Genomic DNA, 24,871 nt, shown 5'->3' with positions numbered 1-24,871 from the left:
AGTATTGTTGTAATTGTCATGATTACAAACAACTAAAAAAATAATCCGATTAATCGGTATCTGCTTTTTTGGTCCTCCAATAATCGGTATCGGCTTTTTTGGTCCTCCAATAATCGGTATCTGCGTTGAAAAATCAGAAACGGTCGACCTCTACACTCTATCATAAGGCCTGATTGATAGAGTGCTGTAGAGATGGTTGTCCTTCTGGAAGGTTCTCCCATCTCCACAGAGGAACTCTGGAGCTCTGTCACAGTGACCAGTGGGTTCTTGGTCACATCAGGCCCTTCTCCCCTGATTGCTATGTTTGAAGAGTCTTGGTGGTTCCAAACATCTTCAATTTAAGAATGATGGAGGCCACTGTGTTCTTGGGGACCTTCAATACTGCAGACATGTTTTGGTACCCTTTCCCAGTTCTGTGCCTCGACACAATCTTGTCTCGGAGCTCCACTGACAATTCCTTCGACCTCATGGCTTGGTTTTTGCTCTGACATGCGCTTTCAACTGTGGGAGCTTATATAGAAAGGTGTGTGCCCAAATCATGTCCAATCAATTGAATTTACCGCAGGTGTACTCCAATCAAGTTGTAGAAACATCTCAAGGATGATCAATGGAAACAGGATGCACCTGAGCTCAATTTTGAGTCTCATAGCAAAGGGTCTGTAAATAAGGTATTTCTGTTTTTCATTATGCGTTATTGGGATGTCATTATGGGGTATTGTGTGTAGATTGATGAGGAACACTATTATTTAATACATTTTAGAATAAGGCTGTAATGTAAAAATGTGGAAAAAGTCAAGGTGTCTGAATGTTCTGAATATGCTGTTGGTTTACTGTTATAATATAAGTTGTATGACTACACCAATACTGTTAAAGCAATGATGCAGAGACGTAGAAAATGCATGGCCAACCTTGCTGCTAGAGATCTAGCTACTGGGTGTGCCGGTTTCTGTTCCAGCCCTGCACTATCACCTTACATTGTGCTGATTATTTGGATTAGACACTATTCAACTATGTCTTGTTTTGGAGTCAGATGGATGCCTAAACCCACTGCCCATTTCCACAGGTGTTCTTTATGATAGGAAATAAAGGGCTGATTCACAGAATGAACTATAGTGTGTCTTTGAGTCATTGAACATTCCCTGTTTGTCTGTTTTATTGTTGTTACTCTAATTTAGTCTGATGATATTACACAATCATTGTTTAATTCTGCTACATTTAAAAATTATTTGATTAATTTAAGCTTTATTTAACAAGGAAAGACCGTTAAGAGCCAATACTTATTTACAATGATGGCCTACTGGGGAACAGTTAACTGCCTTGTTCAGGGGCAGAACAACATATTTTTACCTTGTCAGCTCGGGATTCGATCCACCAACCTTTTGGTTTCTGGCCCAATGCGCTAACCACTAGGCGACCTGCTGGCCCATAGGCATGTCCAATGTAGACATGATGGGATTAGTATTGACCTCATAGCCGTGTCCAATGCACTTGTACATTTGGTTTGCTAATCCTCCCACATTGTTTCCATTTTGCTGAGATGTTTTCTCCATTTGAAATGATACTGTTAGAAATAGGTAAAGACCTCACACATCTGAGAACTTGTATGTGTTAATCATTAATTAATAACTTGAAAGAAAACAAAAGTCTGATCGATACTGATCAGTGATTAGTCTCATAATGAGACTCACCATGTTGAAGGAGACCAGATTAGACTCATAATGAGGCTCACCATGTTGAAAGAGACCAGATTAGACTCATAATGAGGCTAACCATGTCGAAGGAGACCAGATTAGACTCATGATCAATGGTGGAAAAAGTACCCAATTGTCATACTTGAGTAAAAGTATAGATACCTTAGAGAGTTACTCTAGTAAAAGTATAGATACCTTAATAGAAAGTTACCCAGTAAAATACTACTTGAGTAAAAGTCTAAAAGTATGTTTTTTTTAATATATTTAAGTATCAAAAGTAAAAGTGTGAATCATTTCAAATTCCTTATATTAAGCAAACCAGACGGAACCATTTTCTTGTTTTTTTTATTTACAGATAGCCAGGGGCACACTCCAACACATTTACATCATTTACAAATGAAGCATTTGTGTTTAGTGAGTTCTCCATATAAGAGGCAGTAGGGACGACCAGGGATGTTCTCTTGATAAGTGCTGAATTGGACCATTTTCCTGTCCAGCTAAGCATTCAAAATGTAACGACTACTTTTGGGTGTCGGAAAATATATTGAGTAAAAAGTACATTGTTTTCTTTTAGGAATGTAGTGAAGTAAAAGTTGTCAAAAAATAAAATAGTAAAATAAAGTACAGATACCCCAAAACAATTACTTCAGTAGTACTTGAAAGTATTTTTACTTAAGTACTTTACACCACTGGTACTGTGTTACAGCTCCTCTCTCCTCCTCAATGTCAGGAACCAGACCAGGTACTGTGTTACAGCTGCTCTTTCCTCCTCAATGCCATGTACTAGACCAGGTACTGTGTTACAGCTGCTCTCTCCTCCTCAATGCAATGAACTAGGTCCAAAGCCCTCTCCTCCACGGTTTCCCAACCTAAACTCACTGAGAAGGTCCAAAGCCCTCTCCTCCGGGGTTTCCCCAACCTAAACTCACTGAGATGAGGTCCAAAGCCCTCTCCTCCACGGTTTCCCAACCTAAACTCACTGAGAAGGTCCAAAGCCCTCTCCTCCGGGGTTTCCCCAACCTAAACTCACTGAGATGAGGTCCAAAGCCCTCTCCTCCATGGTTTCCCCAACCTAAACTCACTGAGATGAGGTCCAAAGCCCTCTCCTCTGTGGTTTCCCCAACCTAAACTCACTGAGATAAGGTCCAAAGCCCTCTCCTCCGTGGTTTCCCCAACCTAAACTCACTGAGATGAGGTCCAAAGCCCTCTCCACGGTTTCCCAACCTAAACTCACTGAGATGAGGTCCAAAGCCCTCTCCTCTGTGGTTTCCCCAACGTAAACTCACTGAGATGAGGTCCAAAGCCCTCTCCTCCATGGTTTCCCAACCTAAAGATGAGGTCCAAAGAGGTGACGTCTATTAGAGGTGGTATAGTTTTTTTATTTTGTATTATTTTATTTTTTTTACCCCTTTTTCTCCCCAATTTTGTGGTATCCAATTGTTGTAGTAGCTACTATCTTGTCTCATCGCTACAACTCCCGTACGGGCTCGGGAGAGACGAAGGTTGAAACTCATGCGTCCTCCGATACACAACCCAACCAGCCGCACTGCTTCTTAACACAGCGCGCATCCAACCCGGAAGCCAGCCGCACCAATGTGTCGGAGGATACACCGTGCACCTGGCAACCTTGGTTAGCGCGCACTGCGCCTAGTTTCTCTCCTGTGTGGATTCTCTGATGAATTGTAATGCCTGATGAGGAGGTGAATCTCTTCCCACAGTCAGAATAGCAGTGAGTTCTCTTCCCTGTGGATCTCTGCAGGTGTTTCTTGAGGTGTTCTGATCTGGAGAGACTCTTCTCTGCCTCGTCAGCATCATGAGGTTATTGAGGCTCCCCAGAGGATCCACAATAGTCCCGTATCTCTCCTGTGCGAACAACAAAGTCAGACAGATGGTTAAAGGCCCACAACAGTGGAAATCCACTGTAAAAGGTGATGACAACAACGTAGCCATGATGTTGTACAACAATTGTACAAAACAGTCTGTAATGAATGTAATGATTATTTGACATTTGTCTTAAAATTAGCAAGAATAGTCATATTTTGTGTCCTTTTCACATCAGTAGTAACATCTAAGATTGCAGACTAGAAATACTTTATTCATGTTGTTGAAACTCTAAGCAGTGTGCCAGATGACTTTTGGTCTCCAATATAGGCCCCTTTCTGTGTTTGCGAAAATTGCGGAGGGCGATGCACATGCAATTTGGTCGCAGAAACTCGTCCCCACTAATGAGGAAACCGATAGTATTGTATGTAGTATATCTGCCTGGAACAAAAATGGTGAGCAAAGATTTTAGTTTTTCACAATGTATTCTGAAGGTGAATGGGGGTAAACTCAGGGGAGTAACCTCCATTTCCAGGTTGCTTATGAGTGCATTTCACACTACTTTGGATTATAATCGTAAGGCTCATTTGAATGTCCTGCTTAATATAATGTTTGTGTCATCATTGCAAATCAACCGCTTTGTACTTAAAAAAACACTTCAACCAGTAAAATGCTCTTTGGCTAGCTTTTCCATCAGCCAGACAATGAGCGATTGTACACGGTTTGCCAAATTGGCCCATAACTTCACCTAACAACAAATATAGGAAAATAGCTTTGTGTTTGTACAATAGCCTATCCATCAAGGAACAGTTCTACACATTATGACCAAAGTAGGGATGTTGGATCCAACGTGGAGCACGGCATAACTGTCTTTACAAGAGTAATGAATGAAGAAGCACTTTAGGCCATAGTAGCGAAGTAATTACAATTTAGCAAATTAACACTGGAGAGAGAGATGATGATGATATACTGGTGAGAAGATGAGAAGAAATACTGGTGTGCAAAAGAGCAAAAAAAGGTCAATAAAAACATGGGGATGAGGTTTAAGTTGTGTACAACTCCAGCTGCTCATGCTTAAAGTTAGTGAGGGAGATATAAATCTCCAACTTCAGCGATTTTTGCAATTCGTTCCAGTCATTGGCAGCAGGGAACTGGAAGGAAAGGCGGCCAAAGGAGGTGTTGGCTTTGAGGATGACCAGTAGATATACCTACTGGAGCGCATGCTACGGGTGAGTGTTGCTATGGTGACCTGTGAGCTGAGTTTTTAATTATTTTACCTTTATTTAACCAGGCAAGTCAGTTAAGAACAAATTCTTATTTTCAATGATGGCCTAGGAACAGTGGGTTAACTGCCTGTTCAGGGGCAGAACGACAGATTTGTACCTTGTCAGCTCTGGGATTTGAACTTGCAACCTTCCAGATACTAGTCCAACGCTCTAACCACTAGGCTACCCTGCCGCCCCAGTTAAGGAGGAGCTTTACCTAGCAGAGACTAATAGATGACATGGAGCCAATGGGTTTGGCAACGAATATGTAGCGAGGGCCAGCTGACAAGAGAATACAGGTCGCAGTGGTGGGTGGTATATGGGGCTTTATTGACAAAACGGATGGCACTGTGATAGACTGCATCCAGTTTGCTGAGTAGAGTGTTGGAGGCTATTTTGTAAATGACATCGCCGAAGTCAAGGATCGGTAGGATAGTCAGTTTTACGAGGGGGTTTGGCAGCGTGAGTGAAGGAGGCTTTGTTGCGAAATAGGAAGCTGATTCTAGATTTCATTTGGGTTGGAGATGCCTAATATTAGTCTGGAAGGAGAGTTTACAGTCTAACCAGACACCTAGGTATTGTAGTTGTCCACGTATTCTAAGTCAGCACCGTCCAGAGTAGGGATGCTAGTCAGGCGGGTGCGGGCAGCGAAGGAGAAGCTGGGGAGGCTTGGGGAAGTAGCTGCGGGGCGTGGAGAGCTGTTGGCCGGGGTTGGGGTAGCCAGGAGGAAAGCATGGCCAGCCGTAGAGAAATGCTTGTTGAAATTCTCGATTATCGTGGAGTTATCGGTGGTGATAGTGTTTCCTAGCCTCAGTGCAGTGGGCAGCTGGGATGAGGTGCTCTTATTCTCCATGGACTTTAGTGTCCCAAAACTTTTTGGAGTTAGAGCTACAGGATGCACATTTCTGTTTGAAAAAGCTAGCCTTTGCTTTCCTAACTGACTGTGTGTATTGGTTCCTGACTTCTCTGAAAAGTTGCATATCGCGGAGACTATTCGATGCTAGTGCTGTACTCCACAGCATGTTTTTGTGCTGGTCGAGGGAAGTCAGGTCTGGAGTGAACCAAGGGCTATATCCGTTCTTAGTTCTACATTTTTTGAAAGGGGCATGCTTATTTAAGGTGGTGAGGAAATTACAATTAAAGAACAACCAGGCATCCCCTACTGACGGGATGAGATCAATATCCTTCCAGGATACCCGCGCCAGGTCGATTAGAAAGGCCTGCTTGCAGAAGTGTTTTTGGGTGTTGGACAGTGATGAGGGGTGGTTGGGCCAATAACGGATGCAGGCAATGAGGCAGTGATTGCTGAGATCCTAATTGAAAACAGCAGAGGTGTATTTGGAGGGCAAGTTGGTCAGGATAATATCTATAAGGGTGCCCATGTTTACGGATTTAGGGTTGTACCTGATGGGTTCCTTGATAATCTGTGTGAGATTGAGGGCGTCTAGCTTGGATTGTAGGACGTCCGGGGTGTTAAGCATATCCCAGTTTAGGTCACCTAACAGAACGAACTCTGAAGATATATGGGGGGCAATCAATTCACATATGGTGTCCAGGGCACAGCTGGGAGCTGAGGGGAGTCTGTAACAGGCGGCAACAGTGAGAGACTAATTTCTGGAGAGATTCATTTTTAAAATTAGAAGCTCGAACTGTTTGTGCATGGACCTGGAAAGTTTGACAGAACTTTGCAGGCCATCTCTGCAGTAGATTGCAACTCCTCCCCCTCCCAGTTCTATCTTGACGGAAAATGTTGTAGATGGGGATAGCAATTTCAGAATTGTTGGTGGCCTTCCAAAGCAAGGATTCAGACACGGCAAGGACATCAAGGTTGGCGAAGTGTGCTAAAGCAGTAAGTAAAACAAACTTAGGGAGGAGGCTTCTGATGTTAACATGCATGAAACCAAGGCTTTTATGGTTACAGTAGTCAACAAATGAGAGCGCCTGGGGACACACGGGGCCTGGGTTAACCTCTACATTACCCGAGCAACAGAGGAGTAGGATGAGGGTACGGCTAAAGGCTATCAGAACTGGTCATCTAGTGCGTGAACAGAGAATAAAAGGAGCAGATTTCTGGGCGTGGTAGGATAGGCATAATGTACAGACGGGTATGGTAGTTTGCGGGTACAATGGAGGTAAACCTCGGCATTGAGTGACGATAAGAAGAGGTTGCATCTCTTGAGGCCCTAGTTATGCTAGGTGAGGTCACCGCATGTGTGGGAGTTTGGAGAAAAGAGCTCTCTGAGGCATGTTGTGTGGGACTAGGGGCTCCGAAGTAAAATAAAACAATGATAACTACCCTAAACAACAGTATACAAGGCATATTGACATTAGAGAGACATAAAGCAATCACAGGTCTTGATTGGGAGAGCTAGCTAAGACAACAACGGGTAAGACAACAGCTAATCAGCTAAGACAACAGGTAAAATGGCGATGAATGGGCAGAGAGGGTCAGTTAACTACACACAGGGCCTGAGTTCGAGGCTGGGACCGACAGATAAACAAAATGGAGTACTATGATTAATGAACAGTCCAGCAGGCATCAGCTATGTAGCCAAGTGATCAGAAGGTCCAGTGAACAGCAATACATGAAACAGGGAAGCCGTTAGGTAGTCGTTACTCTGCTGGCTGGGAGATGCGCCTGGCTCAAGGCTAACTGGTGCTATCTTTGGGACATGGGCGTCACCAACGTCTGGCAAAGGCCGGTTGAGGGCACATCGGACGGAATTACGTCGGCAGACCAGTCGTGATGGATCGGCGGGCCTTCGCGTCAACAAAGGGTCAGGCCAATTGGCAAAAGAGGTATTGTGGGTGGAGTAATTTTGTTTACTAGCAGGGAGATGCATCTGGCTCGAGGCTAACTGGCGCTAGCTTTGGGACAAGGGCGTTAGCCACTATAGCCACTCCGGTGCAAATGTCCAGAGCTTTTACGGCAGGAATCCGGTGATGTAGTGGATTCTAGTCGTCTTAGTGAAGAGTTTGGGACGCATCAGCTGTGTAGCCGAGTGATCATAGAGTCCACTGAGCAGGCCGGGAGATGGGCCTGGCTCAAGGCTAGCTTGAGGCTGGGCCACTTGGTAGCAGCTAGCTAGCTGTGATTATCTGGTGTAATGGTCCAGAGCTTACGGCAGGAATACAGTGATGTAGTGGAGAAAAACTGTCCAATATGCTCAGGGTTGATATCGCGCTGTGCAAACTGGCAGGTATTATCCAGGCTAAAAGCGGCTGGAGTCTGAGCTAAAGGTGAAGGCCGCTAGCCGTGGCCAACAATGACTAAATAGCTAGTAGCTAATTAGCTGGTTAGCTTCTGATGGAGGTTCTAGCTATAAGGTCTAAAAAATAGCAGATCCTTATCACATTGGGTGAGGACGGTTGCCGGAAGGTATATTTAATTTAAAAATTGAAAAAGAAATCGAAATATATTGCAATATATACAAAAAAAGACCAAAAAAACAACATTTACAAAAACAAACTTGACTTACTGCTACGCCAGCTCCTCCATCTACAGGTGATGAGCGTGAGGCTCGGGTTTATTCCTTAAATTTAATACCGCTATTCACCGACCCAGGAAGGGGTGGGGCCAAACAGGTGTTGTACCTCGGTTCCCTCCTTCAGGGAACAGTAGTTATAGCGTTAGGTTCTAATTTTTCATAGTAAATAACTCACGGACACTAGAGAAGTTTAACCAAGTTGAATTCTTCCCAAAGGGTCATTACAGCTGTAATTCAGACAAAAACATGTTCTCACCATCACAAGTATACAGTGCCTTGCGAAAGTATTCGGCCCCCTTGAACTTTGCGACCTTTTGCCACATTTCAGTCTTCAAACATAAAGATATAAAACTGTATTTTTTTGTGAAGAATCAACAACAAGTGGGACACAATCATGAAGTGGAACGACATTTATTGGATATTTCAAACTTTTTTAACAATTCAAAAACTGAAAAATTGGGCGTGCAAAATTATTCAGCCCCCTTAAGTTAATACTTTGTAGCACCACCTTTTGCTGCGATTACAGCTGTAAGTCGCTTGGGGTATGTCTCTATCAGTTTTGCACATCGAGAGACTGACATTTTTTCCCATTCCTCCTTGCAAAACAGCTCGAGCTCAGTGAGGTTGGATGGAGAGCATTTGTGAACAGCAGTTTTCAGTTCTTTCCACAGATTCTCGATTGGATTCAGGTCTGGACTTTGACTTGGCCATTCTAACACCTGGATATGTTTATTATTGAACCATTCCATTGTAGATTTTGCTTTATGTTTTGGATCATTGTCTTGTTGGAAGACAAATCTCCGTCCCAGTCTCAGGTCTATTGCAGACTCCATCAGGTTTTCTTCCAGAATGGTCCTGTATTTGGCTCCATCTATCTTCCCATCAATTTTAACCATCTTCCCTGTCCCTGCTGAAGAAAAGCAGGCCCAAACCATGATGCTGCCACCACCATGTTTGACAGTGGGGATGGTGTGTTCAGCTGTGTTGCTTTTACGCCAAACATAACGTTTTGCATTGTTGCCAAAAAGTTCAATTTTGGTTTCATCTGACCAGAGCACCTTCTTCCACATGTTTGGTGTGTCTCCCAGGTGGCTTGTGGCAAACTTTAAACGACACTTTTTATGGATATCTTTAAGAAATGGCTTTCTTCTTGCCACTCTTCCATAAAGGCCAGATTTGTGCAATATACAACTGATTGTTGTCCTATGGACAGAGTCTCCCACCTCAGCTGTAGATCTCTGCAGTTCATCCAGAGTGATCATGGGCCTCTTGGCTGCATCTCTGATCAGTCTTCTCCTTGTATGAGCTGAAAGTTTAGAGGGACGGCCAGGTCTTGGTAGATTTGCAGTGGTCTGATACTCCTTCCATTTCAATATTATCGCTTGCACAGTGCTCCTTGGGATGTTTAAAGCTTGGGAAATCTTTTTGTATCCAAATCCGGCTTTAAACTTCTTCACAACAGTATCTCGGACCTGCCTGGTGTGTTCCTTGTTCTTCATGATGCTCTCTGCGCTTTTAACGGACCTCTGAGACTATCACAGTGCAGGTGCATTTATACGGAGACTTGATTACACACAGGTGGATTGTATTTATCATCATTAGTCATTTAGGTCAACATTGGATCATTCAGAGATGCTCACTGAACTTCTGGAGAGAGTTTGCTGCACTGAAAGTAAAGGGGCTGAATAATTTTGCACGCCCAATTTTTCAGTTTTTGATTTGTTAAAAAAGTTTGAAATATCCAATAAATGTCGTTCCACTTCATGATTGTGTCCCACTTGTTGTTGATTCTTCACAAAAAAATACAGTTTTATATCTTTATGTTTGAAGCCTGAAATGTGGCAAAAGGTCGCAAAGTTCAAGGGGGCTGAATACTTTTGCAAGGCACTGTATATACTAGAGGTCGTCCGATTATGATTTTTCAACGCCGATACCGATATAAGTATTTATATTTACTTCGGATCTGGAATCCCTCAACTGAAGCTAGCCAGCTAACTACCAGAAATCAGTCAGCAAACCATTGTCAGCGGTCATCAGCTAACCTTCAGCTCGGAAAGCTCTCGCCAGTTCGAACAACGTGACTCTAACCAGAGTGTTAGTGTTGCAATCTACTGCAAAGATAGCCTGCAGAGTTCTATATTACTTTCTAAGTCTGTACCCAAACAATTTGAGCTTTCACCTTTCCAGAAACAAGTCTCTTACTGTTGCCGCTATAGACCTCCCTCTGCCCCCAGCTGTGCCCTCGATACTATATGTGAACTGATTGCCCCCCATCTATCTTCTGAGCTCGTGCTACTAGGTGACCTAAACTGGGACATGCTTAACACCCCGGCCATCCTATAAACTAAGCTTGATGCCCTCAATCTCACACAAATTGTCAATGAACCTACCAGGTACAACCCCAAATCAGTAAACACGGGCACCCTCATAGATGTCATCCTAACTAATTCTCCCTCCAAATACACCTCTGCTGTTTTCAATCAAGATTTCAGCGATCATTGCCTGCATCCGTAATGGGTCTGCGACCAAACGACCACCCCTCATCACTGTCAAACGCTCCTTGAAACACTTCTGCGAGCAGGCCTTTCTAATCAACCTGGCAGGTGTATCCTGGAATGACATTGACCTCATCCCGTCAGTAGATGATGCCTGGCTATTCTTTAAAAGTGCCTTCCTGACCATCTTAAAGAAGCATGCCCCTCTCAAAAAATGTAGAACTAGGAATAGATATAGTCCTTGGTTCACGCCAGACCTGTCTGCCCTTGACCAGCACAAAAACATCCTGTGGCGTTCTGCATTAGCATCGAATAGCAAGGCAGTTAGAAAAGCTAAGGCAAGCTTTTTCAAACAGAAATTTGCATCCTGTAGTACTAACTCAAAAAAGTTCTGGGACACTGTAAAGTCCATGGAGAATAAGAGCACCTCCTCCCAGCTGCCCACTGCTCTGAGGCTAGGAAACATTGTCACCATCGATAAATCCACTTTAATTGAGAATTTCAATAAGCATTTCTCTACGGCTGGCCATGCTTTCCACATGGCTACCCCTACCCCGGGCAACTGCCCGGCACCCTCCACAGCAACCCGCCAAAGCCCCCACTATTTCTCCTTTACCCAAATCCAGATAGCCGATGTTCTGAAAGAGCTGCAAAATCTGGACCCCTACAAATCAGCCGGGCTAGACAATCTGAACCCTCTCTTTTTAAAATGATCTGCCGAAATTGTTGCAACCCCTATTACTAGCCTGTTCAACCTCTCTTTCGTATTGTCTGAGATTCCCAAAGATTGGAAAGCTGCCGCAGTCATCCCCCTCTTCAAAGGGGTGACACTCTAGACCCAAACTGCTATATCTATCCTACCCTGTCTTTCTAAGGTCTTCGAAAGCCAAGTTAACAAACAGATTACTGACCATTTCGAATCCCACCATACCTTCTCCGCTATGCAATCTGGTTTCAGAGCTGGTCATGGGTGCAAATCAGCCACGCTCAAGGTTCTAAACGACATCATAACCGCCATCAATAAGAGACATTACTGTGCAGCCGTATTCAATCACAACATTCTTATTGACAGACTCGACAGCCTTGGTTTCTCAAATGATTGCCTCGCCTGGTTTACCAACTACTTCTCTGATAGAGTTCAGTGTGTCAAATCGGAGGGCCTGTTGTCTGGACCTCTGACAGTCTCTATGGGTGTGCCACAGGGTTCAATTCTCAGGCCGAGTCTCTTTTCTGTATACATCAATGATGTTGCTCTTGCTGCTGGTGATTCTCTGATCGACCTCTACGCAGACGACACCATTCTGTATACTTCTGGCCCCTCCTTGGACACTGTGTTAACATACCTCCAGACGAGCTTCAATGCCATACAACTCTCCTTCCGTGGCCTCCAACTGCTCTTAAACGCAAGTAAAACTAAATGCATGCTTTTCAATCGATTGCTGCCCGCACCTGCTCGCCCGTCCAGCATCACTACTCTGGACGGCTCGGACTTAGAATACGTGGACAACTACAAATACCTGGTTGTCTGGTTAGACCGTAAACTCTCCTTCCAAACTCACATTAAGCATCTCCAATACAAAATTAAATCTAGAATCGGCTTCCTATATCGCAACAAAGCATCCTTCATTAATGCTGCCAAACATACCCTCGTAAAACTGACCATCCTACCGATTCTCGACTTCGGTGAAGTCATCTATAAAATAGCTTCCAACACTACTCAACAAACTGGATGCAGTCTATCACAGTGGCATCCGTTTTGTCACCAAAGCCCCATGCACTATCCACCATTGCGACCTGTACGCTCTCGTTGGTTGGCCCTCGCTTCATACTCGTCGCCAAACCCACTGGCTGCAGGTTATCTACAAGTCTCTGCTAGGTAAAACCCCACCTTATCTCAGCTCACTGGTCACCATAGCAGCACCCACACGTAGCACGCGCTCCAGCAGGTATATCTCACTGGTCACCCCAAAGTCAATTCCTCCTTTGGTCGTCTTTCCTTCCAGTTCTCTGCTGCCCATGACTGGAACGAATTGCAAAAATCTCTGAAGCTGGAGACTCACATCTCCCTCACTAGCTTTAAGCACCAGCTGTCAGAGCAGCTTACAGATCACTACACCTGTACATACAGGGGCTGTTTACAGATGGGATATCTACCTACCTCATCCCCATACTGGTATTTATTTATTTATTTTGCTCCTTTGCACCCCAGTATCTCTACCTGCACATTCATCTTCTGCCAATCTACCATTCCAGTGTTTAATTGCTATATTGTAATTACTTCGCCACCATGGTCTATTTATTTCCTTAACTTACCTTATTTGCACTCACTGTACATAGACTTTTTGTTTTCTTGACTGTATGTTTTTTTTTTTGACTATGTTTTGTTTATTCCATGTGTTGTCGAATTGCTACACTTTATCTTGGCCAGGTCGCAGTTGCAAATGAGAACTTGTTCTCAACTAGCCTACCTGGTTAAATAAAGGTGAAATAAAAAATTAAAAAATACAGATTATTGGAGGACCAAAAAAGCAGATACCGATTAATCGGCCGATTTAAAATAAAAAAAATATTTTAAAAAATGTATTTGTAATAATGACAATTACAACAATACTGAATTAACACTTATTTTAACTTAATATAATACATCAATAAAATCAAATTAGCCTCAAGTAAATAATGCAAAAACAAAGTGTTGGAGAAGAAAGTAAAAGTGCAATATGTGAGCATACAAGCATCTGACAGGACACGCTAGATAATATCTAGTAATATCATCAACCATGTGTAGTTAACTAGTGATTATGATTGATTGTTTTTTAAAAGATAAGTTTAATGCTAGCTAGCAACTTACCTTGGCTTACTGCATTCGCGTAACAGGCAGTCTCCTTGTGGAGTGCAACGAGAGAGAGGCAGGTCGTTATTGCATTGGACTAGTTAACTGTAAGGTTGCAAGATTTGATCCCCCGAGCTGACAAGGTGAAAATCTGTCATTCTGTCCCTGAACAAGGCAGTTAACCCACCGTTCCTAGGCCGTCATTGAAAATAAGAATGTGTTCTTAACTGACTTGCCTAGTTAAATAAAGGTATAAAAAAAGTTTTACAAAATATATAAAAAAATATTTAAAAACAAATCGGAACCCAAAAATACCGATTTCCGATTATTATGAAAACTTGAAATCGGCCCTAATTAATCGCACATTCCGAATATGAATATGATGAATATGATGTCAGTTCGGTTGTGTCACGCCCTGGCCTTAGTTATCTTTGTTTTCTTTATTATTTTGGTTAGGTCAGGGTGTGACATGGGGGTTTTATGTGTTTTGTCTTGTCTAGGGGTTTGTATGTTTATGGGGCTTGTCCCTCTCTAGGTAAATTGTATGTCTTTGGTTGCCTAGAATTGGTTCTCAATTAGAGGCAGCTGTCTATCGTTGTCTCTGATTGGGAACCATATTTAGGCAGCCATATTCTTTGGGTATTTTGTGGGTGATTGTTTCCTGTGTCAGTGTTTGTGCCACACGGGACTGTTTCGGTTAGTTCACGTTTATTGTTTTTGTTGTGTTCATGTTGAGTTTTCCTTATTAAAAACCATGGACACATACCACGCTGCATATTGGTCCGATCCTTGTTTCACCTCTTCAGAGGAAGAGGAAGAAATCTGCCGTGACAGGTTGTCATCTGAAACATTCTCATCAATGATAAGATGACATAAACTCTACAGTGGATCTACACATCAGAGTTATCGGATTCACATGGAATTGTTGTTCAATGTAAATGTTTGAATATTAAATTATTGGTGATGGGATAAAATGTGAGATGTGGGTTTTCATAAGATAGGGCTGCTCAATCAGTGGCCCGCCCTGTGAAGGGACATGGTCTATAAAACTTTTCAAACACACCCTCCTCTCCCTTCCTATATAAGCCCTTGACAACAATAGAACTTCCTGTTCTGAGGACTTGAGGACGACGGTCCTATGTCAGAAGGGTTCAGATAACAACTACAGAACGAAGACAACATCTGCGTCAGCTTTGGTTGCGAATGTTGAACTTTGAACTCTTATTCACTACAGAAGTGATACCTCCTCGCCGTTGAGTTAGCAACAGCAGATGCAAACGAAGGTTAGGAAGAAACAGACAGAGTATCCTGCTATCACACAACGACGTTACTACAATGTATCCAATTGACCACCAGAGACATTCTTCAAAGGACAGAGGACTTGGTTTGGCAACACGGTCTTCCATCTACCACCAACCTACTGAAGCGCAGCTCAGAGTAAATATTTATTGCATTTTCCTTTTCCAAATGGGCGGTCATTTAGAATGCATAAGATACTGTATTTACGATAGCACAACTTCTTCCCTTTGTTCCTCAGTCTTCCCACTCTTTCACCCAAACCCAGCCCCTTTTCTTTTGTGTAACAAGCTGTCATATCTGTTCCGCCCGCTAGGGACGTTTTCCTTTATGACGTAATTTGTAATCAAGTTATGATTGAATTATTGTGTATGTGTAATTCTGTGTGATTAGTTAGGTATTTAGTAAATAAATGATTAATCCCTGATTTTTTGCTGATTCAAATTGTTAGCCAGGGTTCTTGCAGATATCTGAAAGTTGTAAATTCTTGGTTGAGACTGAAGTAAGATGACGATTGATATTGACTGCTATTGATGTAAAATATTACTAGGTCTTTAAGAGTTTATTCGGAAGATAACAGCTCCATAAATATTATTTTGTGGTGCCCGACTCTCTAGTTAATTACATTTACATGATTAGCTCAATCAGGTGATATTAATTATGGAGAAATTATTTTATAGAATAGCATGTCATATCACTTAATCCGGCATAGCCAAAGACACAACAGTGGTGACCTAACATAATCGTTTGTGGTGCTTTTGCTTTAAAGCATTTTTTAAATCAGACACTGTGGCTGGATTAACGAGAATTGTATCTTTAAAATGGTGTAAGATACTTGTATGTTTGAGCAATTTTACTTATGAGATTTTTGTTTTGAATTTGGTGCCCTGCACTTTCACTGAGTGTTGGCGAGGTGGGACGCTAGCGGTTAACACAGTGTCCAAAGAAGGGCCAGATGTATACAGAATGGTGTCCTCTGCGTAGAGTTGGATCAAGGAATCACCCGCAGCAAGAGCGGCATCATTGACATATACAGAGAAAAGAGTCGGCCCGAGAATTTAACCCTGTGGTACCCCCATAGAGACTGCCAGAGGTCCGGACAACAGGCCAGGTCGATGAAGACGGCTGCACAGTAGTGTCTTTAATCGATGGCGGTTATGATATTGTTTAGTACCTGGAGCGTGGCTGAGGTGCACCCGTGACCAGCTCGGAAACCGGATTGCACAGCGGAGAAGGTACTGTGGGATTCTAAATGGTCAGTGATCTGTTTGTTAACTTGGCTTTCGAAGACTTTAGAAAGGCAGGACAGGGTGGATATAGGTCTGTAACAGTTTGGGTCTAGAGTGTCACCCCTTTTTGAAGAGGGGGATGACCGCGGAAGCTTTCCAATCTTTAGGAATCTTGGACAATATGAAAGAAGTTGAACAGACTAGTAATATGGGTTGCAACAATGGCGGTGGATAATTTTAGAAAGAGCAGGTCCAGATTGTCTAGCCCAGCTGATTTGTACGGGTCTAGGTTTTGCAGCTCATTCAGAACAGCAGCTATCTGGATTTGGGTGAAGGAGAAGCTGGGGAGGCTTGGGCAAGTAGCTGCGGGGGGTACGGAGCTGTTGGCGGGGGTTGGGGTAGCCAGGAGGAAAGCATGGCCAGCCTAGAGAAATGCTTCCTGAAATTCTCGATTATCGTGGATTTATCGGTTGTGACAGTGTTTCCTAGCCTCAGTGCAGTGGGCAGCTGGGAGGATGTGCTCTTATTCTCCATGGATTTTACAGTGTCCCAAAACTAGTTGGAGTTAGAGCTACAGGATGCAAATTTCTGTTTGAAAAAGCTAGCCTTTGCTTTCCAGGTTCCTCCTCTTCTTCCTCCTCCTTTTTCGATGAAAAAGTAATCTCTCCCTCCTCCTCTTTCACACCTATTGTTGTTCTTCTGGAAGGTTCTCCCATCTCCACAGAGAACTTTGGAGCTCTGTCAGAGTGACCATCGGGTTCTTGGTCACCTCCCTGATCAATGCCCTTCTCCCCCGATTGCTCAGTTTGGCTAGGTGGCCAGCTCTAGGAAGAGTCTTGGTGGTTCCAAACTTCTTCCATTTAAAAATGGAGGCCACTGTGTTCTTGGGGACATTCAATGCTGCACAATTTTTTTGTTACCCTTCCCCAGATCTGTGTCTCGATACAATCCTGTCTCAGAGCTCTATGGACAATTCCTTTGACCTCATGGCTTGGTTTTTGCTCTGACATGCACTGTGAACTGTGAGACCTTATATAGACAGGCCTGTGCCTTCCAAATCATGTCCAATCAATTGCATTTACCACAAGTGGACTCCAATCAAGTTGTAGAAACATCTCAAGGATGATCAATGGAATCAGGATGCATCTGAGCTCAATATCGAGTCTCATAGGAAACGGTCTTGGTTGTTTTTGGTTGGTCATTATGGCTTACAGTGTGTAGACTGATGAGGGGGAAAAATGATTACATTTTAGAATAAGGCTGTAATGTAACAAAATGTGTAAAAAGTGAACGGGTCTGAATACTTAACTGTATACCACTGGCAGAGTTTTCTACCAGTCAAAACCACTGATACAGGTGCCCCTCCACTCTGGTGGAATGGATCATGTCTACAGTGAAAACTAGATTCAAATACATAGATGAGTGTGTATGTTGTGAAATTGTTAGATAATACTTGTTAGATATTACTGTCATAGCAAGAACCACAAGCATTTTGCTATACCCGCAATAACATCTGCTAAACATGTGTATGTGACCAATAAAATGTTATTCGATTTTGATTTGAAATAAACGTCCTTTTTATCAATGGTGCTTCAAATCAAATCAAATCAAATCAAATTTTATTTGTCACATACATATGGTTAGCAGATGTTAATGCGAGTGTAGCGAAATGCTTGTGCTTCTAGTTCCGACAATGTAGTAATAACCAACAAGTAATCTAACTAACAATTCCAAAACTACTGTCTTATACACAGTGTAAGGGGATAAAGAATATGTACATAAGGATATATGAATGAGTGATGGTACAGAGCAGCATAGGCAAGATACAGTAGATGGTATCGAGTACAGTATATACATATGAGATGAGTATGTAAACAAAGTGGCATAGTTAAAGTGGCTAGTGATACATGTATTACATAAGGATACAGTCGATGACATAGAGTACAGTATATACGTATGCATATGAGATGAATAATGTAGGGTAAGTAACATTATATAAGGTAGCATTGTTTAAAGTGGCTAGTGATATATTTACATCATTTCCCATCAATTCCCATTATTAAAGTGGCTGGAGTTGAGTCAGTGTCAGTGTGTTGGCAGCAGCCACTCAATGTTAGTGGTGGCTGTTTAACAGTCTGATGGCCTTGAGATAGAAGCTGTTTTTCAGTCTCTCGGTCCCAGCTTTGATGCACCTGTACTGACCTCGCCTTCTGGATGATAGCGGGGTGAACAGGCAGTGGCTCGGGTGGTTGATGTCCTTGATGATCTTTATGGCCTTCCTGTAACATCGGGTGGTGTAGGTGTCCTGGAGGGCAGGAAGTTTGCCTCCGGTGATGCGTTGTGCAGACCTCACTACCCTCTGGAGAGCCTTACGGTTGAGGGCGGAGCAGTTGCCGTACCAGGCGGTGATACAGCCCGCCAGGATGCTCTCGATTGTGCATCTGTAGAAGTTTGTGAGTGCTTTTGGTGACAAGCCGAATTTCTTCAGCCTCCTGAGGTTGAAGAGGCGCTGCTGCGCCTTCCTCACAATGCTGTCTGTGTGAGTGGACCAATTCAGTTTGTCTGTGATGTGTATGCCGAGGAACTTAAAACTTGCTACCCTCTCCACTACTGTTCCATCGATGTGGATAGGGGGGTGTTCCCTCTGCTGTTTCCTGAAGTCCACAATCATCTCCTTAGTTTTGTTGACGTTGAGTGTGAGGTTATTTTCCTGACACCACACTCCGAGGGCCCTCACCTTCTCCCTGTAGGCCGTCTCATTGTTGTTGGTAATCAAGCCTACCACTGTTGTGTCGTCCGCAAACTTGATGATTGAGTTGGAGGCGTGCGTGGCCACGCAGTCGTGGGTGAACAGGGAGTACAGGAGAGGGCTCAGAACGCACCCTTGTGGGGCCCCAGTGTTGAGGATCAGCGGGGAGGAGATGTTGTTGCCTACCCTCACCACCTGGGGGCGGCCCGTCAGGAAGTCCAGTACCCAGTTGCACAGGGCGGGGTCGAGACCCAGGGTCTCGAGCTTGATGACGAGCTTGGAGGGTACTATGGTGTTGAATGCCGAGCTGTAGTCAATGAACAGCATTCTCACATAGGTATTCCTCTTGTCCAGATGGGTTAGGGCAGTGTGCAGTGTGGTTGAGATTGCATCGTCTGTGGACCTATTTGGGCGGTAAGCAAATTGGAGTGGGTCTAGGGTGTCAGGTAGGGTGGAGGTGATATGGTCCTTGACTAGTCTCTCAAAGCACTTCATGATGACGGAAGTGAGTGCTACGGGGCGGTAGTCGTTTAGCTCAGTTACCTTAGCTTTCTTGGGAACAGGAACAATGGTGGCCATCTCGAAGCATGTGGGAACAGCAGACTGGTATAGGGATTGATTGAATATGTCCGTAAACACACCGGCCAGCTGGTCTGCGCATGCTCTGAGGGCGCGGCTGGGGATGCCGTCTGGGCCTGCAGCCTTGCGAGGGTTAACACGTTTAAATGTCTTACTCACCTCAGCTGCAGTGAAGGAGAGACCGCATGTTTTCGTTGCAGGCCGTGTCAGCTTTTTGCTGGAGTCAAAATGACTCCAAAGGATTTTAATTTGTAAAAAGTCCATATTGATACATAAACACTAAACCATTTATTTAGATTTATTAAGAACAAGTTGATTGACAAAGTCATGGAAATTTGAAACAATTGAATAAACCACATTTTTGGCTATGATAAAAGAAATGCCTCTGGGGTCAAAATGATCCATGTCAGAAGTATGGTTCAATGCAAATATGTAGTGGGTGTAAAGTTTGTTTTAAATTCTAACTCATTAAAAACGACTTAATATACTACTAAACTTTTGTGAAATAAATGAAAAATAAACGTTTGGTTCCTCAGCTGCGTTGCCCACTCCAGTCAGCAGATGGCGATATACGTATTTTAGGTTCAGGAGATGCTGCCAGTGTGACGTATAAACTAGTGGACGGGACGCTTCTTCTACAACAACAGCTAGTCAGACACCTCCGTAGCTTTCTAGCAAACATAGCTACAACATTCACGCTCTTTACACGGTTTTTGTGTATTTTAGTTGCTGTGTGTGAAAACACACTTCTGTCGTATGTACTTGTTGGCCCATTTAATTATATATTGACGTTGTTTGTCAGCTAGCTGGTTTGCTAAGTTAGCTTAGAACTAGGCTAGTCGCTAATGCTAGCTAGCTAGCTAACATCTCCGATCATGAGTTCACTAAGCAACTCTCCTCCTGATAAAGATGAGGAGGTCGGCTGGACGGAGAGAGAAACTCTCGTGAAAGAGGAAGAGGAGGATGTCACAGTACAAAAACAAGTAGAGGGTGAGGCTGTTACCGTGAAAGAAGAAGAGAAAGACATTTCATTGAAAGAAGAGGAATACTCGTTCAGAGTGAAAGAGGAGGAGGATGTTACAGTAAAAGAAGAGGAGGATGCAGTTTTTGGAGTGAAGGATGGGAACATGACTGTCACATTGAAAGAGGAGGAAGAGGAGGTTGGAGATCTGTTTAACACCAGTAAGTACCGTCTCTGCAGTCGTTGAACCAATATGCAGTAAAGGGGTTCTACACTTTAATGTTGTTCTGTTGGAATGGCTGAAGCTACACTGTAACGTGTAGAACACGGATATCTGGGCCCGGTTTCCCAAACGCATCTTAAGGCATCCAATGGTTCTAACGATGAATTTAGCCATAAGATGGTTTTGAGAAACCGTTCCCTGATTAACACTACTAAGTATTGTCTTAAAAACAGAGGCACGAACTCTGCAGTTGAACTGATGTTTGGTGTTAAAGCGGAAATCTGCAATTGCTACATCAATATTGTGACTTTTAAATGATTTACTTATAGCCATTGATTCTTGAAGAATATAACACATATAGCTTCATGAGCTTAGTTCAACTGTTGTACCCCATCAGATCCCCAAATAAGCTTTTTTTACTCCAATGTTTAGAAACAATATAAACTAACACTGTATAGCCTCAACATGGTTAAAACTATAATGTTGATATCATGGATGGTCAGTCCTTGTATCCATAGGTCTGTCCTTCTGTAGTTACAATTCTCCAACCCCATAATTATCTTATTACCAAAATAGTGGTGGAATGACAGATTTGTTATTGTTTGAACTAGAGGTCGACCGATTTTTCGGAATGGCCGATTAATTAGGCCCATTTTCAAGTTTTCATAACAATCGGAAATCGGTATTGTTGGATACCGATTTGGCCGAATATTTTTTACACTTTTATTTCATCTTTATTTAACTAGGAAAGTCAATTACGAACAAATTCTTATTTTCAATGACGGCATAGGAACGGTGGGTTAACTGCCTCGTTCAGGGGCAGAACAACAGATTTTCAACCTTACAGTAACTAGTCCAACGCTATAACGACCTGCCTCTCGTTGCATTCCACAAGGAGCCTGCCTGTTATGCGAATGCAGTAAGCCAAGGTAAGTTGCTAGCTAGCATTAAACTAGTTAACTACACATGGTTGATGATATTACTAGAAATTATCTAACTTGTCCTGCGTTGCATATAATCTGACTGAGCATACAAGTATCTAAGTATCTGACTGAGCGGTGGTAGGCAGAAGCAGGCGCGTAAACATTAATTCAAACAGCACTTTGGTGCATTTTGCCAGCCGCTCTTCATTGCGCTGTTTATGACTTCAAGCCTATCAACTCCTGAGATGAGGCTGGTGTAACCGAAGTGAAATGGCTAGCTAGTTAGCATGCGCTAATAGCGTTTCAAACGTCACTCGCTCTGAGACTTGGAGTAGTTGTTCCCCTTGCTCTGCATGGTTAAGCATTCTGTTTGATTAAATAATTAAGACACACAAATGACTCGAAGTCATAACTAGAGGGAGCCGGTCGTCAACACAACCTGACCAGAGGGAGCCGGTCGTCAACACAACCTGACCAGAGGGAGCCGGTCGTCAACACAACCTGACCAGAGGGAGCCGGTCGTCAACACAACCTGACCAGAGGGAGCCGGTCGTCAACACAACCTGACCAGAGGGAGCCGGTCGTCAACACAACCTGACCAGAGGGAGCCGCTCGTCAACACAACCTGACCAGAGGGAGCCGGTCGTCAACACAACCTGACCAGAGGGAGCCGGTCGTCAACATAACCCGACCAGAGGGAGTCCCCCTCTGCTGCTGGACTTCGTTATTCTGCCGTTCTGCTCATGAAGTTTGCAGTAATAGACTAATAGTCTACAGATAGATAGACTAATAGACGACACCAGCAGTCTGCAACCTTTTCCAGTTGGAGTGCCAATTTATCTGACCATTTCTGCTAATCTGTGTGCCAGTTAAGATTTTCCTATGCACATTTTCGTGGAACAGTTTCATTTAATTTATAATAGCATCTCAAAATTATTGTCTGTGATTAATCTATCTAAATCTAAATGAAAATTCTAGAAATCTAAAAGTAACTTTTATTGCCATTGCCAACTATGTAAAAAAAAAAAGCCTATATAAAGCCAACAAACAAAAACATTGCATCCTGCAGGTAGAAAACATCCTAGAAATCACATTGGCTTCAAATGGCCTGTCTTCAACAAACTTGAAACATTGTATCAACTATCAACTCAACTGGGTCAGGAAACTCGGATAACAAGCTGGCGACATTGTTAAACATATTCTCAACCCTCAGTTTCCCGCGCCAGTGAGTTCTGGACAGACACAGCTGTAGGCTATTTGTGCAAACGATAAGAAAAATCAGGTATTTTATGACATTTCCACTGGATCAGAGCATTACATTTTTCCCTTTCATGCCGAGTGGTTATCGAAAGGGTAAGAGCTGGAAATCTTTTACTATTGTCATTCGCAATTGATTTAGATTAGACTTTGTTTACTTGCTGTTTGAGGTGAAGAAAAATTAGAACCTCCACAACTCATTAGTGGTGCAGCGTTAAGACAATCAGAAATACTACCAGACATCCCCAAATGGGCACATTTATAGGTCTACATTTGCGCGCAGGCCAGATAGACTAGTCCTACTTCTATGTGGGTAATCAGGTGTGTCCTTACTCAACATAGACCGAAGTGTTTCAAACAAGACAATTAATAAATTGACAAAACTGACGTATCTTGCCAAGTAAGGTCTGGGTGGTCTGCCATGGGTCGTTTCATTTAGTATCCGTTTGGGTCGGCATGGGGAATGATTTTATTTCCCCATAGTATGTTGTACCGAAGTTGACTGATCGAAAGGGAGTGTAACTTTATCACTATAATTACTGCTCCCTGAAGGAGGGAAATGAATTACAAAACCTGATTGGCCCCACCCCTTCCTGGGTCGTTGAAGAGCGGTATTAAATTGAAGGAATAAACCCGAGCCTCACGCTCTTCACCTGTGGAAAGGCGGGGCTTCCAGAAAGGCGTGGATTTAATAGTAAGTTGTACATAGTTTCCCTCCTTCAGGGAACAGTAGTTATAGTCATAAAGTTAAGCTTGTCATATGATGAACTTCAACTTAAACACTCAATCTTGCTGTGGGACAGTTTTTTGTATTCAGATCTCTGAAATGCACTCTAACCACGTAACATTTAGTGTGTCCCTATGTTACGCTGGGAAAACAGTTTTCATGGGCACAGAAATTATAAATAATTTGAGTTTGCTAAATCCAATGGTTCTATCCGAGTCACCTTAACTTTATTGACAACACCCAAATCAATACTGTCATTTATGTTGTTGTTAGGTGAAGTTATGGGCCAATTTGTTCGACACTTATATTAAGTATAAAGCAGTTGATTTGCATCAATAACACACAGGACATTCAAGCAAGCCTTACAATTATAATCCAAAGTAGTGTGAAATGCACTCATAAGCAACCTGTAAATGGAGGCTTTTTTTGCTGTCAGCCTATGAGAACCCCCCTGAGTTTCCCCCACTGTGGTGAATTCGTAAATAGACACAGAGCTTAAAGATAAACTTCTCCTTAATGCAACCGCTGTGTCAGATTTCAAAAAAGCTTTACCCGCGAAAGCACACCATGCGATAATCTGAGTACAGCGCTCAGCCACAAAAACAAGCCATACAGATACCCGGCAAGTTGTGGAGTCAACAAACGTCAGAAATAGCGTTATAAATAGTCACTTACCTTTGATGAGCTTCATCGGAATGCACTCTCAAGAATCCCAGTTTTGTTCGATAAAGTCCATAATTTATGTCCAAATACCTCCTTTTTTTCAGGCGTTGAGTTCACTAATCCAGTTCCATTAAAGTTCGTAGAAACATGTCAAATGATGTATATAATCAATCTCTAGGATTTTTTAAATCATAAATCTTCAATAATATTCCAACCAGACAATTCCGTTGTCATTAGAAAGGAAAGGCAACGGAGCTCGAGCGATAAACGACTCATGGCTTTCAGCTGAGCCCCTAACTCTGAGTGGTCTTATTCTCTCCCCTTTCACAATAGAAGCCTGAAGCATCTTTCTAAAGACTGTAGACATCTAGTGGAAGCCATAGGAAGTGCAATCTGACCCCATTTACACTGGATATTGGATATGCAATCACTTGAAAAACTACAAACCCCAGATTTCCCACTTGCTGATTGGATTTTTCTCAGGTTTCCGCCTGCCATATGAGTTCTGTTATACTCACAGACATCATTCAAACAGTTTTAGAAACTTCAAAGTATTTTCTATCCGAATCAACTAATAATATGCATATCCTAGCTTCTGGGCCTGAGTAGCAGGCAGTTTACTCTGGGCGCGCTTTTCATCCGGACGTGAAAATACTGCCCCCTATCCCAAAGAA

General features: G+C 43.0%; 1 protein-coding gene across 2 annotated transcripts in view; it reads left to right on the top strand.

The window, feature by feature from the left end:
• LOC110487369 (uncharacterized) overlaps window positions 1–24,871 on the top strand; it is an 84,541-nt gene that overhangs the window by 36,146 nt on the left and 23,524 nt on the right. Inside the window, exons 1-2 of one of the 2 annotated variants that reach the window (XM_090196073.1) lie at window positions 20,089–20,602; window positions 20,726–20,824. In XM_090196073.1, the coding sequence (XP_090052199.1) occupies window positions 20,319–20,602; window positions 20,726–20,824 (383 nt within the window). In that variant the 5' untranslated portion in view covers window positions 20,089–20,318. Of the gene's footprint in view, window positions 1–17,123; window positions 17,138–20,088; window positions 20,603–20,725; window positions 20,825–24,871 lie in introns of those variants that run through there. The other variant, XM_090196072.1, reaches the window with a different exon arrangement.

This window comes from Oncorhynchus mykiss, chromosome 13 (assembly GCF_057628025.1).
Source record: "Oncorhynchus mykiss isolate SJ-2025 chromosome 13, ASM5762802v1, whole genome shotgun sequence".
In the NCBI taxonomy this organism is placed as follows: Eukaryota; Metazoa; Chordata; class Actinopteri; order Salmoniformes; family Salmonidae; genus Oncorhynchus; species Oncorhynchus mykiss.
Note: the sequence above shows the minus strand (reverse complement) of the source record. Positions and strands in the feature narration are given on the sequence as shown.